The sequence below is a fragment of the Nasonia vitripennis genome, chromosome 1, assembly GCF_009193385.2.
Source record: "Nasonia vitripennis strain AsymCx chromosome 1, Nvit_psr_1.1, whole genome shotgun sequence".
NCBI lineage: Eukaryota > Metazoa > Arthropoda > Insecta > Hymenoptera > Pteromalidae > Nasonia > Nasonia vitripennis.
The window spans coordinates 8,889,538-8,908,379 of record NC_045757.1 but is presented as its reverse complement, the minus strand read 5'-3'; the positions used below and the strand labels follow the sequence as shown (position 1 = coordinate 8,908,379).

General features: G+C 45.8%; 2 protein-coding genes across 3 annotated transcripts in view; one reads left to right on the top strand and one right to left on the bottom strand.

Annotated features, from left to right (window-relative positions):
* LOC100120993 (neurexin-4) overlaps positions 1 to 5,475 on the top strand; it is a 5,777-nt gene extending 302 nt beyond the window's left edge. The window contains exon 2 of the mRNA XM_031926295.2: positions 86 to 5,475. Within this exon, the coding sequence (XP_031782155.1) occupies positions 511 to 4,320 (3,810 nt within the window). The 5' untranslated portion in view covers positions 86 to 510 and the 3' untranslated portion in view covers positions 4,321 to 5,475. The remainder of the gene's footprint in view (positions 1 to 85) is intronic.
* Positions 1 to 18,842, bottom strand: part of LOC103317931 (syntaxin-6) — a 23,743-nt gene extending 4,901 nt beyond the window's left edge. The window contains exons 1-5 of one of the 2 annotated variants that reach the window (XM_032600619.1): positions 18,768 to 18,842; positions 18,403 to 18,670; positions 6,528 to 6,754; positions 5,502 to 5,596; positions 5,360 to 5,419 (exon numbers count right to left, since the gene is read on the bottom strand). In XM_032600619.1, coding sequence (XP_032456510.1) covers positions 5,360 to 5,419; positions 5,502 to 5,596; positions 6,528 to 6,754; positions 18,403 to 18,437 — 417 coding nt within the window. In that variant the 5' untranslated portion in view covers positions 18,438 to 18,670; positions 18,768 to 18,842. The remainder of the gene's footprint in view (positions 1 to 5,359; positions 5,420 to 5,501; positions 5,597 to 6,527; positions 6,755 to 18,402; positions 18,671 to 18,767) is intronic. The other variant, XM_032600618.1, reaches the window with a different exon arrangement.

Genomic DNA, 18,842 nt, shown 5'->3' with positions numbered 1-18,842 from the left:
TAGCATAGTGAGCATAGAGTGCGCGAGATGTCGCTGTGCTCCGCGTTTTGAAATTAAGCCGTGTAAAATGCAATTGAAACTTTAGGTGTGGCTAGTTTGTCCCGTAAGCGCATCTCTCAGTGGCCAAAACAATCTGAGTGCGGACGACACGAGACGCAGAGGGACGACGGGAAACTCTCTCATCTGTGCGCCCTACAGTACGTTTATATATAAAGTGATGCGGCGTTGATATCGAGCCTACAGGAGAAGGGACTGCGTCGCCGAGATTATTGATCAATCAGCCATATTATCCTAACCTCGATAGGCCCCGAGGATTAGTCATGAGCGGATGAGAGTCGCGCCTCGTCAACGAACGACCAAGAGCATCCACGAGTGCAAGTATTTTTTTATTTGCAATTTCGAGCGCCCGAGTGAGACTGCCACTCGACAGACGCACCCGAGTTCCGCACACTGGCATCGCGCGACGTTACGATGTGTTTTGGTATTCTCTAAGTATTTTTCTAAACCAAAATGACCAAGTTAATTAACGAGAAACTTCTGGCTGCCGTGCTCGTGTCGTGCGGTCTGCTGGCTTGCGCCACAGCCTACGATTACGACTACTGCAGCTACCCTCTGCTCGATCGAGCTCAACTGAAAGCTACCACAGCTCTGCCCGAACGGGGACCATCCAATGCTAGACTTTACGGAAAGAGTGCTTGGACTGCCAGTAGTTCAGATTTTAGCCAGTATCTTATTATCGATCTTGGAGCGACCTACAATATCACTGCCATCGGCACTCAGGGAAGAGAGCATCACAACGAGTATGTCATGGAGTACGGCATCAGTTATGGTACCAATGGCCTTGACTATGCTGACTTCAAGGAGACAGATGGCAACATAAAGATGTTCAAGGGCAACAAGGACGGAGACACTGTCAAATTGAACAAGTTTGAAGTGCCCATCATTGCTCAGTGGATTAGGATTAATCCAACTCGCTGGCGTGACAGGATCTCTCTAAGAGTGGAACTCTATGGCTGTGAGTATAATTCTGAGATACTTTCCTTCAATGGGACTTCGCTGTTAAGATGGGACCTGCTTCGAGAGCCTCTCGAAACCGAAAGACATTCCTTAAGATTCCGCTTCAAGACCAATAATGCCGATGGCGTTGTCATGTACTCTCGTGGATCGCAAGGAGACTTCTTTGCTCTGCAAGTACGCGAAAACAGAATGTTGCTGAACATTAATCTGGGTTCTGGAATCATGACTAGTCTGTCGGTTGGAAGTCTCTTGGATGACAACATGTGGCACGACGTAGTGTTCTCCAGAAACCGCAAGGACATAGCATTCTCCGTAGATAGAGTTTTGATAAACGGACGAGTCAAGGGTGAGTTCTACAGACTCGACCTCAACAGAGCATTCTACATAGGTGGAGTTCCCAACAGGCAGGATGGCTTAGTCGTGACTCAAAACTTCACTGGCTGCATCGAAAACTTGTTCTTCAACCAGACCAACTTGATCAGAGAAATGAAAGACTTGGATCTGTACGGTGAAAACTGGCGCTACCAGACCGTTCACACCAGCTACAGCTGTCCGGAGCCTCCGATCATCCCCGTGACTTTCCTCACGTCTTCGTCTTACGCCAAGCTCAAGGGCTACGAGGGCGTCAACTCGCTGAACATCTCGCTTTCCTTCCGTACCTACGAGGACCAGGGTATCATCATGCACCACGACTTCATCTCCTCGGGATACGTACGCCTCTTCCTCGAGGAGGGTAAGCTGAAGGTCACCATCCTGGCCAAGGGCACTCCCAAGGCGATCCTCGACAACTTCGACGTCACCTTCAACGACGGCAGATGGCACCAGGTCACCCTCACCGTCTCCAAGAATCTTCTCGTCCTCAAGGTCGACAACCAGGCCATGAACACCTTGCGCCAGTTGGAGATCAGCACCGGCTACATCTACTACGTCGGCGGCAAGCCGGGCAACGAGAGGGGCTTCATCGGCTGCATGCGCGTCATCCAGATCGACGGCAACTACAAGCTGCCCATCGACTGGAAAGACGACGAGTACTGCTGCAAGAACGAGATCGTCTTCGACGCCTGCCAGATGATCGACCGCTGCACGCCCAACCCGTGCAAGCACTCCGGCACCTGCATGCAGAACTCGGACGAGTTCTTCTGCGACTGCTCCAACACCGGCTACTCCGGGGCCGTCTGCCACACCTCGCTGAACCCGCTGTCCTGCGAGGACTTCCGCAAGGTGCCGACCGACAACCAGAAGGCCGAGATCAAGATCGACGTCGACGGCAGTGGGCCCCTCAGGCCCTTCCCCGTCACCTGCGAGTTCTTCGACGGCGGCCGCGTCACCACCACTCTGCGCCACAGCAACGAGCATCCTACACCCGTGGACGGCTTCGACGAGCCCGGCAGCTTCATCCAGGACATCCACTACGACGCCGACCTCGACCAGATCGAGGCGTTCATCAACCGGTCGCGCACCTGCCGTCAGCGCATCAGCTACGCCTGCAGACACTCCAGGCTCTTCAACACCCCGGTCAACCAGAACGAGCTCTTCCACCCGAACTCCTGGTGGGTCAGCCGACACAACCAGAAGATGGACTACTGGGGCGGTTCTCTGCCCGGCTCGCGCAAGTGCGAGTGCGGCCTCCTCGGCAACTGCGTCAAGGAGGACAAGTGGTGCAACTGCGACTCCGATCTCGACGGCTGGCTCGAGGACTCCGGTGACATCACCGAGAAGGAGTACCTGCCTGTCAAGCAGCTGAGGTTCGGAGACACCGGCACGCCCGTCGACGACAAGGAGGGCATGTACACCCTTGGCCCCCTCATCTGCGAGGGCGACGATTTCTCCACGAACATGGTCACCTTCAGGATCGCCGACGCGACGATCAATCTGCCGACCTTCGACATGGGCCACAGCGGAGACATCTACTTCGAGTTCAGGACGACGCAGGAGAACGCCGTCATCATACACAGCAAGGGGCCGACGGACTACATCAAGATCTCCATCAACGGCGGCAACCAGCTCACCTTCCAGTACCAAGCCGGAGGCGGTCCTCTGGCCGTCAGCGTGCAGACCTCCAACAAGCTGTCCGACAACAACTGGCACAGTGTCTCCGTGGAGCGTAACAGGAAGGAGGCCAGGATCATCATCGACGGTGCCTTCAAGAACGAGGTGCGCGAGCCTCCGGGTCCAGTCAGGGCCGTTCATCTCACTTCCCACTTCGTGGTCGGTGCGACGACCGAGTTCAGGGACGGCTACGTCGGCTGCATCCGCTCGCTGCTGCTCAACGGTAATCTTCAGGATCTGCGCGGCTTCGCTCGCCGTGGACTCTACGGCGTTAGCGAGGACTGCGTCGGTCGGTGCGAGAGCAATCCCTGCCTGAACAACGGTACCTGCCACGAGCGCTACGACGGCTACTGGTGCGACTGCAGGTGGACGGCGTTCAAGGGTCCCATCTGCGCCGACGAGATCGGCGTGAATCTTCGGCAAAACTCGATGATCAGGTACGATTTCTCCGGCAGCTGGCGTTCCACTATCGCCGAGAAGATCCGCGTCGGCTTCACCACCACCAACCCCAAGGGCTTCTTGCTCGGCCTGTCCTCCAACATCTCCGGTGAGTACATGACAATCATGGTGTCCAACAGCGGTCACTTGCGTGTAGTCTTCGACTTCGGCTTCGAACGTCAGGAGGTAATCTTCCCCGGCAAGCACTTCGGCCTCGGCCAGTATCACGACGTGCGCATCAGTCGTAAGAACTCCGGCGCCACCCTTGTGCTGGCGATCGACAACTACGAGCCGAAGGAGTTCGAATTCAGTATCAAGGCAAACGCCGACGCGCAGTTTAACAACATCCAGTACTTGTACATCGGCAAGAACGAGTCGATGACCGAGGGCTTCACGGGTTGCGTTTCGAGGGTCGAGTTCGACGACATCTACCCTCTGAAGCTGCTCTTCCAGGAAAACGGTCCAGGTAACGTTCGTTCGCTCGGCGGCCAGCTGACCGAGGACTTCTGCGGTGTCGAGCCCATCACTCACCCGCCCAACATCATCGAGACGCGGCCGCCGCCCGAGATCGACGAGAACAAGGTCAAGGCTGCCTATAACGAGACCGACACCGCCATACTCGGCAGCGTGCTTGCCATCATCCTGATCGCGCTCATCATCATGATGATCCTGATCGGCCGCTACATGTCGAGACACAAGGGCGAGTACCTGACGCAGGAGGACAAGGGCGCGGAGATCGCCCTCGACCCGGACTCCGCGGTGGTCAACTCGGCGACGGGACATCAAGTCCAGAAACGAAAGGAATGGTTCATCTGAGATGTGCTCGCTCGTTTTCGGCAAGATATCTCCTCGATCTGTCTACCCGCGAAGTGCTTGCTTCGAATTAGGCAGCTTTATATATGATATATACATATGTATAATGAATCTTACGATATTACTCATGCTCGCTCGAATGACTGAGTTTTTAAGAATCTCATCGCGGAATGATTAAATTTTTAGCCGAGCTTTTCGAGAAAGCGTGATCAAAGTGTTGTTCCTTTACACTTGGAATACGATGTATGTACGTTCTTCGGCCGAGATTATTTGCCTGCGAAGTCGAGCATTTTAGCTATAAAGATTCATCGCAAAGCGAAAGCATCAATGCAAATTACCTCATTAAAATGTTCTAATGCGACAGCTTACAATTCGCTTAAACGTCACAATGACGTCTTAATTGACCAATTTCCTCGGCAGAAGAACGTTTCCGCTTTTTTCATCTAATTTCAAGTTAACGAGTGCAACATTCGAGTAAACAATGAAAGCACGTTAAGATAAAAATATGCATCACTTTAATATCGTAGCGAGTAAGTACACGACGACAGTAACTATGAACTTTTTTAACAAATCATGACGATAAAACTTGTGCATTTGAATGAGCAATGGATCTTAGAAAATACCAATTTTGTAATAGTTGTACACATATTTTTATAAATTTACTCGATAATCGATTGCTTAATAATGGAACTAACACTTAAAGACTAAGTATTTAAACTTTTTATAGACTAACTACTTAAGAAATAAAGTATTAACTGTAGCGATGTAAGGAATTTTTGTAAAAATGCGTTTTTTTTCTACTAAAAAAATGTTGCAAACATCACCGAACGACGACGCCGACATTCTCGAATTACCAAAGCGAGGTGAAAAAACTAACTAACCGAAGGAGAGAAAAAATGTAATTTTGCCACCCTTCATTTGGTTTTTGTAATCGAGGATGCTCGTTTTTGTACTAAAAGTATTTTACTATTAAACACGGTGTAAAAAAAAGCGTAACATATAGATCTGTTCTGTCCATTTTTATTTGCGTATATGCACGTACCTGTCTAGCAGTTCTATCTCGATCTCTCACTTTGCTTATGTTGAGTTTGTCTTTCATGACCTGAAAATACATTGTACAATGATTATGGATGAATAAATTTGCTATATTATTTTTAATCGAGCGAAATTTAACTCCGCCTCACCTTCACTTCTTCCCCCGTCTGTTCCACGAAATTCCTCCGTAGGGTCAACTCTTTGTTGTCCAATTTGAATTTGTTTGGATTTTTTTCTACGATACGTGTTGCCGTCGTTAAGAAACAATATTTTCGAATATATTTGAGAATTGAAATTACTGCTAGAACGTGCTTATTCGGCTCGATATAGACTATAAAGTTCGGAGCGCTGCTGAGAGGTGCATTTTTTTGTTCTTGTTTTACGATCGCCGCAGTACGCGTCTAGATGGTGTCGAGCATAAAACTGAATATTTCATATCTTTCGCAGTAAAAGCAAAGCGAGTGGCTAGAACATTTAAAAAGTCTCATCTTCCCTGCCGTATACATTATAATTTCGTTCTCGATACGCATGTATAATATAAGAACGATCGATCTTGGTGTTTATATTATTAGACAGTAGTGATCGGGGCTTTTCGTATTTTTTTTCCGCGCGACCGTGGAATCTAGTTTATTTTTGTAATCTCTGTCTCTCGGGTCTCGAGGTGGTTCTCTCTATAGGTTTTGGAGAAAAAGCACCTGACCCACTTAGATCCGCGCGTGTATAGCGAGGAGACGGTTGGAACGGCGCCCGATTAAATTTCACGGCGAAATAGCACGGGAGGAGAAGCCACGTCTGTTGCATAACCCGATCGGCAGATTGGTACACTCTGGTTCCACGCGGCCATCGAGACGTCATTAGCGAACCGAGACGTGCCTTTGGCTGTATTAAGATTGATGAGAATATGAAGCGCTGTTTTATAATGGAGCATGAATCGCTTGATTGATTCATTGATTCACGCGCGGATTTCGATTCGAAATTCGGACACGAAAAATCCTACGCGTTTCCCTCTCCTATTCTCCCCGACGTAACAAAACACGCCTCTCGATCTCCCACGCCCTCCGAAGCGAAAGAAAACCCGACAAAGAAACTGGAGCAGCTTCCTTCGCACCCTCTCAGCTCGGGAGAAAAAAAATCAACGATATAGAGTCTGTACTTCGGCATATAGAAAAGGATATAGATCGTGTCCTCGAGGTCTTCGAGGTCCCACTCGATCGACCTGAGCGCGTTCCTGAGTTCGGTACTGGTCCATTCGAGTTCCTCGCGACAGGTGAGCATGGGCAGCCCAGCAGCTAAGGTGGGCGTCGCGACGACGCTGTTCGGACCGCTCGTCGCCTGCTGAGCCTGGAGGTCCTGCCAACGCGCGTACAAGCCACGCGTTTTGTTCAGCGCCTTGAACACCTCCCTGTTAGACAGATGAGACACCGGGTTAGTGGGCGTATAGTTGTATTGTGACATTGGAGAAGGTATTGGATTATTTCTTTGGATTGAGGAGGTCTTTACGGGGGGGTGTGTGGGACACTTTTTGGGGGACTAGTTTTTGAAAAAATGTGGGACACGAGGTATACAAAATTTATATTAAATGCACGATAGGAAATTGAATTAGCATCGATGGCAACTCGCAGCTAACAATATTACACGGTTGGATAATTCTCGGACTTTATATCCATTTAAGAGAGATTTTCACGCCTTCGATATTGACTGCATTCGCTACAATTTTCCGCTTTGGTGAGCGTATAAGATATCCTTGTCGAGTAGATACTCGAAGCTGAATCGCGTTTCAAAAATGTTTACCTCTATCTTCAAAAGTATGTACATTTATACGATAAAAAATATTTTGAAAAATACATGAAAATTTAACATCAACAAAATATGCCATCGCCTTCTGTACCCAGTGCAGGTAGATACGTTTTGACGCGAAGAGTAAGGTTTCATATACATGCATGCAATGCTGCAGAGAAGGGCGTATTTTCTCTGAAGGGTTATACGAGCGCGCTAAGGGTCTGCTCTTTACGTGCCACTGAACTTTTACGCTATTTTTCACAATTTTCAGATATGAAAAATGCGCCCCTACCATAATTGCTTGTAAAATTTTACGCTTTTAAAAGCTGTATGAAATATCGTACCGTCTCAAAGTGCCAGGGACAATGCTTTAGTACGTAACCGTCCTTGTAAACGTCTGAGTGATTTATAACGATATATAACATATACTGACAATACTTTACAAAGACGGTTTAGCTAAACTGCTGGTACATATCATATATTTTTTAAAATAAGGCGTTTGGGAAATTTTCTTCCTGTGATTTTGAATCTCTTTAACAAAAGCATGTCAAGCATTTCGTGATAACACATTCTCCTGCAGCATTTTTAGGAAAAAGTTTGCTCTTTGTAAAAGCCGGTCATTTTGGCAGCGCATAACGATTATAGAGCGACTGAATACCCACACACACACACACACACACACACACGCGTCGGATTCATGCGAGACCTGGGGCGAAGATCTGGGTTAAACGAATTATATCCCCAGTCGCGCAATAGGTAAAAAAAGGCCGTGCTGCCAGATTGGGTGCTACAGCTTTTCCCTATTGTCTTTCGAGGAAACTTTCCAACTTGTTCGTTTCATCTGAACAGACGCACAGACGCTTTTCATTTAATGTTTTTTGCACTCTATTGCTTTGCACATTTAATCAAATTTCGTTTCAGCAATGAGCTTTCACCGAATTTGATTCAATTCCACGTCAATCAGGCTAAATCAGAACCATCACAGCAGCGAACTCTTGATTGTACGAATCCGGGTATTTTGAATAACCGTGAACAATACACCAGTATAACGATATACCTATATACATTAAATGGGAAACTTCACCACCCGTGCGGAATACTGGTTTCATTATAAACGAGAATACCGAGTTTCCGCGAAGCTGGTTCGCGTAATTTCAAAATCCACGTGGAATGAAAGCTCTCGATCAAATTTTCGCGGTAAAAAAGTGTAATTTTCTGCTGCGCTTATTAATACGATTTCCGCAAAATCAGAGTTAAAAAAGAAGAAGACCCTAACGCGAATTTTCCACTCGACGAGACGAAAGAAAAAAAAGCAACATTCCGCAAATGCATCGTAAAAGCAAACAAAACTCGTCTCGAGATTACAATCACGCAAGCTCTCGAAGAAAAAATTACAGCCCCCCCACTCGAACGTTCCCCGAAGACCACTCAGCGTCGAGGGTAACTAACGAAGTCACCGATGCTGCACCCATTACCCTCTCGAGGGTACACAGGCCGTATCAGCGTTAGCATCGCCAGAGAAGCTCTCTGTATAGTAATTGGGCGGGTTACCTCGCATCGATAAAAAAACCTCATGCTCTCTCTGGTCGATAAACCAGAGAACTGTTGCTTGACGCTCTCTCGGCTCTCTACGACGAATAAAGGGTGAGCGTATAGTTGTATACACACATATAGGTATAATACACTATACGAGTCGAGCGTGAAGCGTCCCTCCGGGCCGACGGACACTTTTGCAGAAGCACGGCGCTAACGACTCGCGTCTATTTTCTGCACGTGTCACTAATTTGCGCTCGTGCCTTATCAGTCGCACAGGAGGGAAAGAGAAAAACCAGTTCAATGTCAAAGGTATAAAGCTCTTGCCGCGGCTGACATACAGGTATGTCGACGAGATCGATCGAGAATATTTCGTGCGTTAGGCCGATTATTATTCGCCGGCGACGACGGCCTGACGCGATTATATCGCGATGATGATGTAATGTTTCTATCCCGCGGGGGTTAAGCCGGTGCAAATACTGTCGGAATTTGACTCTGCTCCCGCCGGTGAGTCGAGGTACGCGTATAATTGGATGAGATGATAACGTTTTGGAAAAACTTGATGGAGATAGGGCTGAGAGGCTGCAAGCTCGCGACGACGACCCTCGCGAGGATTATATGCTATTAAGGAGGTGTTTTTAGCGCGGAAATTGGTCTCTCGCTCGGTGAAGTTAATTTTTCTTTTTTTTTTGCGACGAGGAAAATAGTTTTCAGGTAAAAGCGCCGAGCGAGCTGTAATCTTCCTCGTTACACATTTTACGTAATTTCGAGTTTATTTCAATTAAAATTACGCAGCGCGACTTTCTGCCAGAAGCGAAAAGCCGACTTAGCGAGAATTGGTAATTGAGGCAATTAGAGGGAGCGAAGTTCGGCTTTTACGAGAAAGTAAAACCTTAGCCGAGGCATAATATGTCGTAGCGTAAATATTCTCGAGTCGAAGACAAGTGTGCGTCGTCATCGCGTAACGAAAGGTAAGTTTAGCACCTCTGAGTGAATTAAAAGCGACGTACACACGTGTTATAGCTTTGTATAGGCAAACAGATTGATTTGAAAGCTCCCGACACGCGAACGCGCGCCGAAAATTCGAAATTCAAACAAATGATTCGTCGAATGGTGATTAATAAAAGGTTGTGTGGGGTAGATCGATTGATAAATAAATTCCGTTTGATATACGTTGTGGATATTCTGGAAAAAAGAATTTTTTATTCGAAAGTTTGGCAGGACACGTTGCGGCTGTAAATCGAAGAGCGTTATTTTGTTATTTATGACGCTCGACGTATATATGGCGTGGATATTTATCAATGGTATATACTTTATCTGGCTGTTACAATGCCGCTACCCTAAGCGGGTCTTGGGCGTTGTCGTCCAGATCGGACGGGTGGGTGCCTATCGCCACTACACAGCGCGTCCTTAGGTTGCGGATAGAGGAACAGCCCCTGAGAAAGAGGTTAGCTGCGAATAAATTGAATAAGCAGCCGCGGACAGCCGATAGGAACAGGCGTGGGTATGAAGAGGCCACGCTGTCGAATGCATTCATCTAGAAACACTACGCAAGCACCACAACAATAAAAACACTTCACATTATCTCTTATCTCTCAATCTATCTCTTTCATCACACGTTACAAAAATAGGCAAAAATCCTGCTGCCGAGGAGGATGCGGGAGCGATGACAACTGCCCCGAAAGGGGATTTGTAGAATGATTCGTCACCTGGTCTTACGCGGTAACGATGCCAGCGAAGGCGCGCTGCCTTGCAGGGGGGCGTTAGGATGCGAGAATGAAACCGTAGTGTGTCTGACGACGAGTTGACACTGTCCTTGTCAAAGTCGGAAATCACCTCTAGAACGGTGGACTCACCTGCGATCGGAACAGGATCCGAAGTGCGCGGGTTTAACATAATATCATGGCTCAAAAAAATCAAATCCGAACCAAAAGGGACTTAAGGGTCGGAACTTGGAATGTTCGCAGTCTATACAGAGCAGGTGCGTTTAAAGAACTCGTAAAGGAAGCTGATAGGTAAAATCTAGACTTGGTAGCAATACAGGAATCGCGGTGGCCAGATGGCGGAGTACTAGCATCGGGTAACTTCACGTACCTGTATGGGGCCGGGAGTGGGGATCTCTAGGCACCGGATTTCTCGTAAGCAAAAGCATCATACATTCGGTTAAAAGTTTCAAATCCGTCAATGAGAGGCTCTCGTACATCATTCTCGAAGGTGAATGGTATAGATATGTATTTTTTAATGTACACTGTCCTACGGAGGACAAAGAAGAAGAAGCTAAGGATCTCTATTACGAAACTTTAGAGCAGGTAATCGACCAGTTCGCGTCTTACGACACAAGAATAGTATTAGGTGTTTTCAATGCTAAAATAGGTAGGGAGGAAATGTTTAGGCCTACTATAGGGAAGGAAAGCCTGCACGAAGCCAGCAATGATAACGATATTAGGGTCATAAATTTTGCGGCGGCAAAAGATCTTATAATCAAAACTACGTGTTTTAAGCACAAGGACATACACAAGGCAACGTGGACATCGCCGGACGGGGCCACACAGAACCAAATGATCATTTCCTCATTGAAAAAAGACGTCATACTAACGTTCTTGACGTAAGGGCTTACAGAGGGGCAGATAGCGACTCGGACCACTTCCTAGTAGTATCCAAATTAAGAGCTAGACTAGTAGCGAATCAAAATAGTAAGCGAGCAAACAAGGTAGAAAGCTTCGATATTGAGAAGCTACGAGATAGAACAGAGCGAATTAGGTACCAGATAGAAATTAATAACAGGTTTCAGGTACTTGAAGAAGCAAACACATCGCCGGAGGGGAATGACGAACCGAATAGCTTATGGGGGGACATCGAAAAAACGGTAAAAGAGGCCGCGAACAAAGTACTGGGTAAACAGAAAAAGCCAAAGAGCAAACCATGGTTTGACGAAGAGTGCGAACTCTGGTTTGAAAGGCGCAAAAAGGCTAAATTAGATAGCTTACAAAATAGAAGCGATAGGACCGAAGAAGAGTATTCTAACGTAAGGAAACAGGCGAGCGCGATCTACAGAAATAAGAAGCGGGAGTATCAAAAGAATCTTATTAGGAGAATAGAAACTAACAGTAAGGAAATGTACAGAGGGATTAACGCCATCAGAAAGGGTTTTAGGAGTAGAGCGCAATTGATGAAGGACGAAAACGGGGACCTTGTAACAAATGACAACAAATTACGGGCGCTGTGGAAAAATTATTTCGATAAATTATTAAACGTGCACGAAAATAGCGAAGAATTAGGGGACGAAATACACACTGCTGAATCCCACGTGGAGGAACCGAGCTACCAAGAAGTAGAGGCCGGCGATTAAAAAACTAAAAAACAATAAAGCCGCGGGAAATGACTCTATACCAGCTGAGTTACTCAAATATGGGGGCGTCGAGCTCACTTTCAAAATCTATAAACTAGTATGTGCCATCTGGAAAAATGAAACAATACCCGAAAATTGGAAGGAACCTATCATTATACCGATTTTTAAAAAGGGGGATAAGACAGACTGCAATAACTATAGGGGTATTTCACTTTTAGCAACGTGCTACAAAGTTCTGTCAAACGTAATACAAGCTAGACTCACTCCATTCGCGGAAGATATAGTAGGAGATTATCAGTGCGGATTTCGGCGCAACAGATCGACGAGCGATCAAATGTTTACCATAAGACAGTTGTTAGAGAAAAAGTGGAAATTTTGCGAAACCATACACCAACTATTTATGAATTTTAAAAAAGCGTACGACTCTATTAAGCGAAGCAAAATGTATCAAATTCTAGTACTTCACGGTGTACCGAAAAAACTCGTGAGATTAATTCAAATATGTCTGAACGGAAGCACGGGAAAGGTCCGAGTAGGCGGTAATGTATCAGAACCCTTCATGATACGCGATGCTTTAAAACAAGGGGATGGGCTCTCTACGGTGCTGTTCAACTTAACGTTAGAGTATGCCGTTAGAAAAATGCAGGTTAGCCAGCTGGGCGCAACGCTTAATGGAACAACGCAGATACTAGGCTACGCAGATGATTTGGATATACTGGGGGATTGTAGGGAAACGGTAGCAAGATACGCGGAAATCCTCATAAAAGCGGTGGAGTATACAGGGTTAAAAGTGAGTGAATCAAAAACAAAGTACATGATTGTGGATAAGCTAGGCATCTGCAGAGGAGAGGAAGATCTCAGAGTTGGGAATTTTACTTTTGAAAAGGTTAGCGAATTCAGGTATCTGGGTACGACCATAAATGATAGAAACGAGATTAATGTCGAAATAAATAAGAGACTCCATTCGGGTAATGCTTGCTTCTACGCCGTGAATAATTTATTTAAGTCGAGGCTGTTGTCTAAAAACGTTAAAATAAGAATATACAGGACAATAATACTGCCGGTGGTTCTGTACGGGTGCGAAACGTGGGCTGTCACTAAGCAGGCGGACAACCGTTTTAGGGTATTTGAAAATAAAGTCTTGCGAAAAATGTACGGGCCGAAGAAAGATGAGGAAACCGGGGAATGGAGGAGACTACACAATGATGAGTTACACAATCTGTATGCGTCACCAAATATTAACAGAATAATAAAATCGCGCAGATTGGGATGGGCAGGGCACGTAGCGAGAATGGGAGACGATCGTACGGCAGCGCGTGTCATGAAGGGCAGGCCGATGGTAGCGCGACCTCGAGGTAGACCTAGACGTAGATGGGAGGACAACGTAAAAGCGAATCTAGTAGAAATAGGACGGGTGGGTGTCGATCGGAGAGGTGCATCTTGGGTGGGGTTGACACAAGATAGGGCAGCGTGGAAGGCTTCCGTAGATGAGGCGATGAACTTTCGAGTTACAAATGCCACGTAAAAAAAATATATACTTTATCTGGGGCAGACGTACATAAAGTACATTTCATCGGAGGATATAATACCGAAAGCGATGATAACTCAGCCGGGATTGGATTAAATTTTCTTGATTGGAATATATCTCGCAAATGAGATTGGGATTAACGAAGCGCGAGCTCTGTTTTCCGTTTAAATCACATTTGCGAACGCTATACTCGGTGCCAGTAAAAATAACGCAGATCGAAACAAAAGACGTTCGCCGACTTGATAAAGGATCTATTTGCAGAAGCTTTCCTTAATAATTTAACCGAGAGAAACTACTCCGAGCGAGTTGTTTACACGAGCGAGAAACACACGCTACATCGTCCAAGTTTTCATTATTCACGGACGATAATCCATATTTGCCACTTACCAAGTGTAGTTATACACTTATCACGAGGCGATTGCTGCGACGAGGATTTTAATGTTCCGCGAGCGCGCATTGTGCAGAACTGCAAAAGTGTATTTGCGGGGTGGAAAAGTTGTTTGAAAAAAATAACGAAGTTTTTTTTCTGCAGCGGGTGATAAAGTTCTGACGGAAAGAGTTTTTCACGGCGTTTCTTAATAATGACCCACTTATGTTTCAGCTCGCGTTTTTTCCCTTTCGATCGCGCCACTTTGTCTCTGATTGCTCGATATAGGAATCGCTTTGTGTTGGGAGTAAATCGCGAACGAAATGTTCAAGTAGTGACAGACTCTGCAGAGTCGGAGTGTTATGTACTGAAATTGTGTCTTTTGTGTGTGTGTGTGCGCGCGTGTGTGTGTGTGATTTACTCGATTTATGTCATTGTTTTGGATTGCATTGTATAAGGTTTCGAGCTTTGATAGGTTAAACAACACGGTCAGTCTATATTCACATAAATTAAGACTGGATGTAGTCTATTGTACCGATAAGCCCGCACCGGTGCACCTGTATGTGTGCTATCCATTCAGTTGCACAATCTACTTGAAAGGGTTGTTAAATACTCAAACGGCCACTATGCCGATAACACTAGGTATGTACACGTTCAGATGATACAATTAGCTAAATGTAAGCCATTTTCGAAAACGCTGTCTGGGGATTTAGAGGACAATAATTGTCGTTCATCAACTGCGATTACACGAACTTTGCTTTGCACTCTAACGGCTTATACTTTTGCGAATAAAAGTTTATCGAGTTTCAAGCTCATCCAGCAGCATATATTTTTCATAAGCCCGTATCATCAAAATTCTAGCAGTTCATCCAGTTCCCCTCGCAAATCCGAATTTCCATTTGAAACCCGCGAACGCCCAGTTCATATCCCGCGCGATGATCCTTCCTTTATTGAAAACTTTTTTCATCGCGCCTTCATATCCAGCTACACTTATTGTATATATCTATAGATTCGCAAGACTTTTCGCAAGGGAGAAAGCCAAAAAGCGGCCTCGAGACTGTATGGTTAATTTTAGCTCGCAGAAGCTTATAGCGTCAAAATCAGTGTGCGATTGTCGTCATCCGTCCACCTTCGACTCGTCAACAAATATACACAAGTTCACGGGCAAAAAGTATGAACGGAGAGAGAGGGGGGAGTCTTGCATTCAACAAAAGTCGAGTGACTGAGCGACCGTTGTTCACGAAGCGTCAGCTGTATATGCAGCTAATTGCGTAGGTAAGGTATTTCAATTTAAATGATTATAATACGCTGAGCCTCTATTGTTGAATTAGGCGAGTTTCCTCTCTACGATCGATGCATATATTTATGAATTTCGCGGAGGCACACATGTATGTGATCGTACTGCGTATACCTATATATTCGTGTGTTGAGTCGTACAGTCGCTCGAGCGTCGAAGTTTTAACTAAGAATTATAGTGAGCATTTAGCGATTGCGCTGAAAGTTTCGTTAACTTTGTTTTATGGAACTTTAAATTGCATTGCCGCGCGCGAATATATAGGTGTGCGTGCAACATTTGATTATATCGCGATGCTTTTGCATTTCCGGCTATACTATGGATTATAAACAAAGTACATCGAGAGATTTTTCACGATCCCTAGTAGGTCATTGGGTTTCGCGTATACAGGCGAAGGTAGACGTGTACGGTATCGATTCGCAAAATGTAACTTTTAATGATGCGAGCGCAAAAGCGGAGGATAATTACATCGAATGCGCATGAAATATTCAAGATGCGCCGGCTGGTCTGATAATGCCTCGCCCCCCCCCCTCTCTCTCTCTCTCTTCGTCAATAACGAAAGAGACGCTAGCATGGAAATATAAGCCTGTATATACATCCCACTTTTTAAAACATTGACCGGGGAACTGTCTCGAGCCGAAAGAGAGAGAAAAGTAGCTGCACTAAAAAGGATATCTTTCCAAAATCTGTTATAAGTATAATAATATCACTGCAATCGATCAACGCTTCTCTCGCGGGCGAAAAAGCTCAAGAGTACGGATATATCTGCATTCGCTCGTTCACGTGTATAAGATGCGTCGCTGCGTCAGTATGTGATTACGGAGTTGCGGATTCCCCCGTGAATCGTGGCGCGAGGAATGCGTCGGAGGAGCCGCGAAAATGTGCCTGTGTTTATATGCGTACGGAAATAGCAGCCGTCTGTCTATGCGTCGAGGCTCTGAGAGAAAGAGGAAGTGTAACGGAGGTATACCTATAGTACGAACGTTGGCGTATAATCCATCTTATTACTGGGATGTCGGAGACTGAAAAGGAAAATGTTTTCGAGTATAGGTGGGTGATTGTGAAAGAAGAGTCGTAAGAGGAAAACTTCAATTGCACTACTGGTCAACGGACGGTAAATGGGTTGCGTCATCGGTGCAGGAATCGATTGATATTGTGTCTTCCTTAATTACTGCGCAAGAGGCTTTTCATTCGGGAAAGGATATACTGGAAGGTCCGATTTGTACTGTTTGTTTACACGTACAGATTGTACCGTTTATCTGGAGATACGCGTTAACTACACACACTTTTCGTTCTATTTTAAAAATTACTGGTCTCTGTCTGATCGGTCTCGGAATAACCAACTTAAACGTTAAATCAATTCTGCCAGCTCTTTGCTCGATGGTTGCGAATCCAGTGGATTTTCGATCGAAAATAAATTAAGCTTGTCTAGACAATTAACAAACAATGAGAAAAAACGTTTTAAAAATCTAGCATTTCAAAACTGCAATTAGTCCAATTTGTATTTGCTTCAAAAGATAAACAGAATAAATGGTAGATGCGATTTTCCATTTTCATGTCGGGTTGAATAAACTTGTTAAATAAAGTATGGAGGGCGAAAAGAGAATTCAATGCAGAGTGCAGCTGATGGCACTATTCCTACAACTTTGTGTCGCTAACTGAACGTAACCGATCATCTATACATAAGATCGCTCACAATGGCGACGTTTATATTATACGACACCAGCTGACTAACAGAATAAAAGTACTGTTCAAAAGAAGGAACATTTATTTATAACCACGATATTTTTAAAACAAATTTTTATCACGATATCGCGGTCGCTCGCTTTTATTAATTACTCGTTGCGTTTATTGGTTTAAACTCTAATCGGATTGAGTGAATAATCGATATCGCACGAGTGACCCTTTCGTGAATATAGGCTGCAGGTAAAATTTAATCGAAATTCATATTTTAAGTTACATTATAATGCTTACTCCCGCAGAAGTGCAAAATATAGAAACGAAATCGAGATAAAAGAACATCACTTTCAACAAAAATCGACGCAAACATCATTAAGAAAATCTGCAGTATTAAAGGCCAAACTCTCTCAATAACGCACGATCTCTCTCCTTTTGTCTTATCAAAGCTTATCGTCGCTTCTTGACTCACGTCACATGACTCACAGGGGGGAAGATACCAGCAGGTTTTGTTTTACGATTAACAGACAGAAAAACATTCTCCTCGAGTATAACACCGTCCCGAATCGATATACACATTCCGCAAACGCATCGCAGAGAGACACATGCCTATATAACGAATCAATAGACCACGCGTCATTTGCGCGGGAAAAAATCGGTGAATCGCGATCATCTCCGCGAAGCCTTGGAATTTTCGCCGCAAAAATGCACTCTGTCGCAGTAGCAGATTGTCGGTTACAAGCATACGTGCACATCGGAGAGTCGAGCGCGTGCTCTTTTTCTCGCGCTTCTGCTTTCTTTTTCTTTTTGCCTGCACGCTCGCGTGTAATAATTTGTGCAGCGTCGTGTGCAAAAATCGCCGCATACGATGTTGCACGTTCTGGACGGATTTTCAGAGAGCCTGAGTTACGATCGCTTTTCATCGCGCGTTTTTTTTTTCCCGAGATAGAGATTACAAGTCTGCGAAATGTTTACCGTCATCGCGTCCGCTGTGGACTCGTACAATGGTACGAGGAAAGGGTTTTACGACACGTCGCATCGGCTGCATGCAGTGACACACATTTGCAGATGAATCTATAGCCGAGAAGCATCGCGTGAGATCTCGTCGCGCGGAGCACTTGCAGCGGATTGATTTTATGCACAGCTTCTCCAGATTTCCGTATGACAACAAAGTATATGTATAGGTATACACGAGGTATATAACCCAGTGAACGAGTTCCATTTCCACGAGTTCCGCAAAAAGACACAAGAGCGGCGCGTTGCAGCAGCAAAACAAACACGGCGTAACATGCGAGCTTAGCGCGTGAAAAGCGCACGCACTTCTTCTTCCCCTATCAAAACAAAGCTAACAAAGCTAACCCCTCTGCCAGAGTCCCCCGAAGCCCATATCACACAGTGCGACCCTCGCGCCTATACTATGCACACACTACTCCTTCTCGCGTCCGACCGCAGCACACTTTTTTCACTGCTCGTGGCACAGAGACGTATACGCGAGTATATACTTGGGTATATAATAAACTTACTCCTTGACGACGACGAACGGGTCCTCGAGCGTCATCCTGATGCTCTGGCTATAGGCTATATAGGCTATGTACAGGCGCGAAGATCAGAAGAGAAGACCGGAGAGGCGGAGGAGAGATGCAGCGTTGAGAGATGAGCCGCAGCGGTCTCGGAAGCTCACCTGGGGCGCTCCTCGACGACGCACAGATGATCGCCGAGCAACAGCATGGGCGGCTCTATGGGGCGGCCGACTTGCAAGGGACGGTGCGTGCTTGCACTTCTATGTCTATACTGGAGATATATATATGTATATCTACTGCTGCTTTCTACACGCACGTATATATATATATATATATATATATATATATATATATATAAATATAAGTACGCGAAGAGGGAAAAGCGCTGCGCACTGCACTTGCGCGGCGGGACACGATGCTCGAGCCTCGGGACTCGGCTCTGC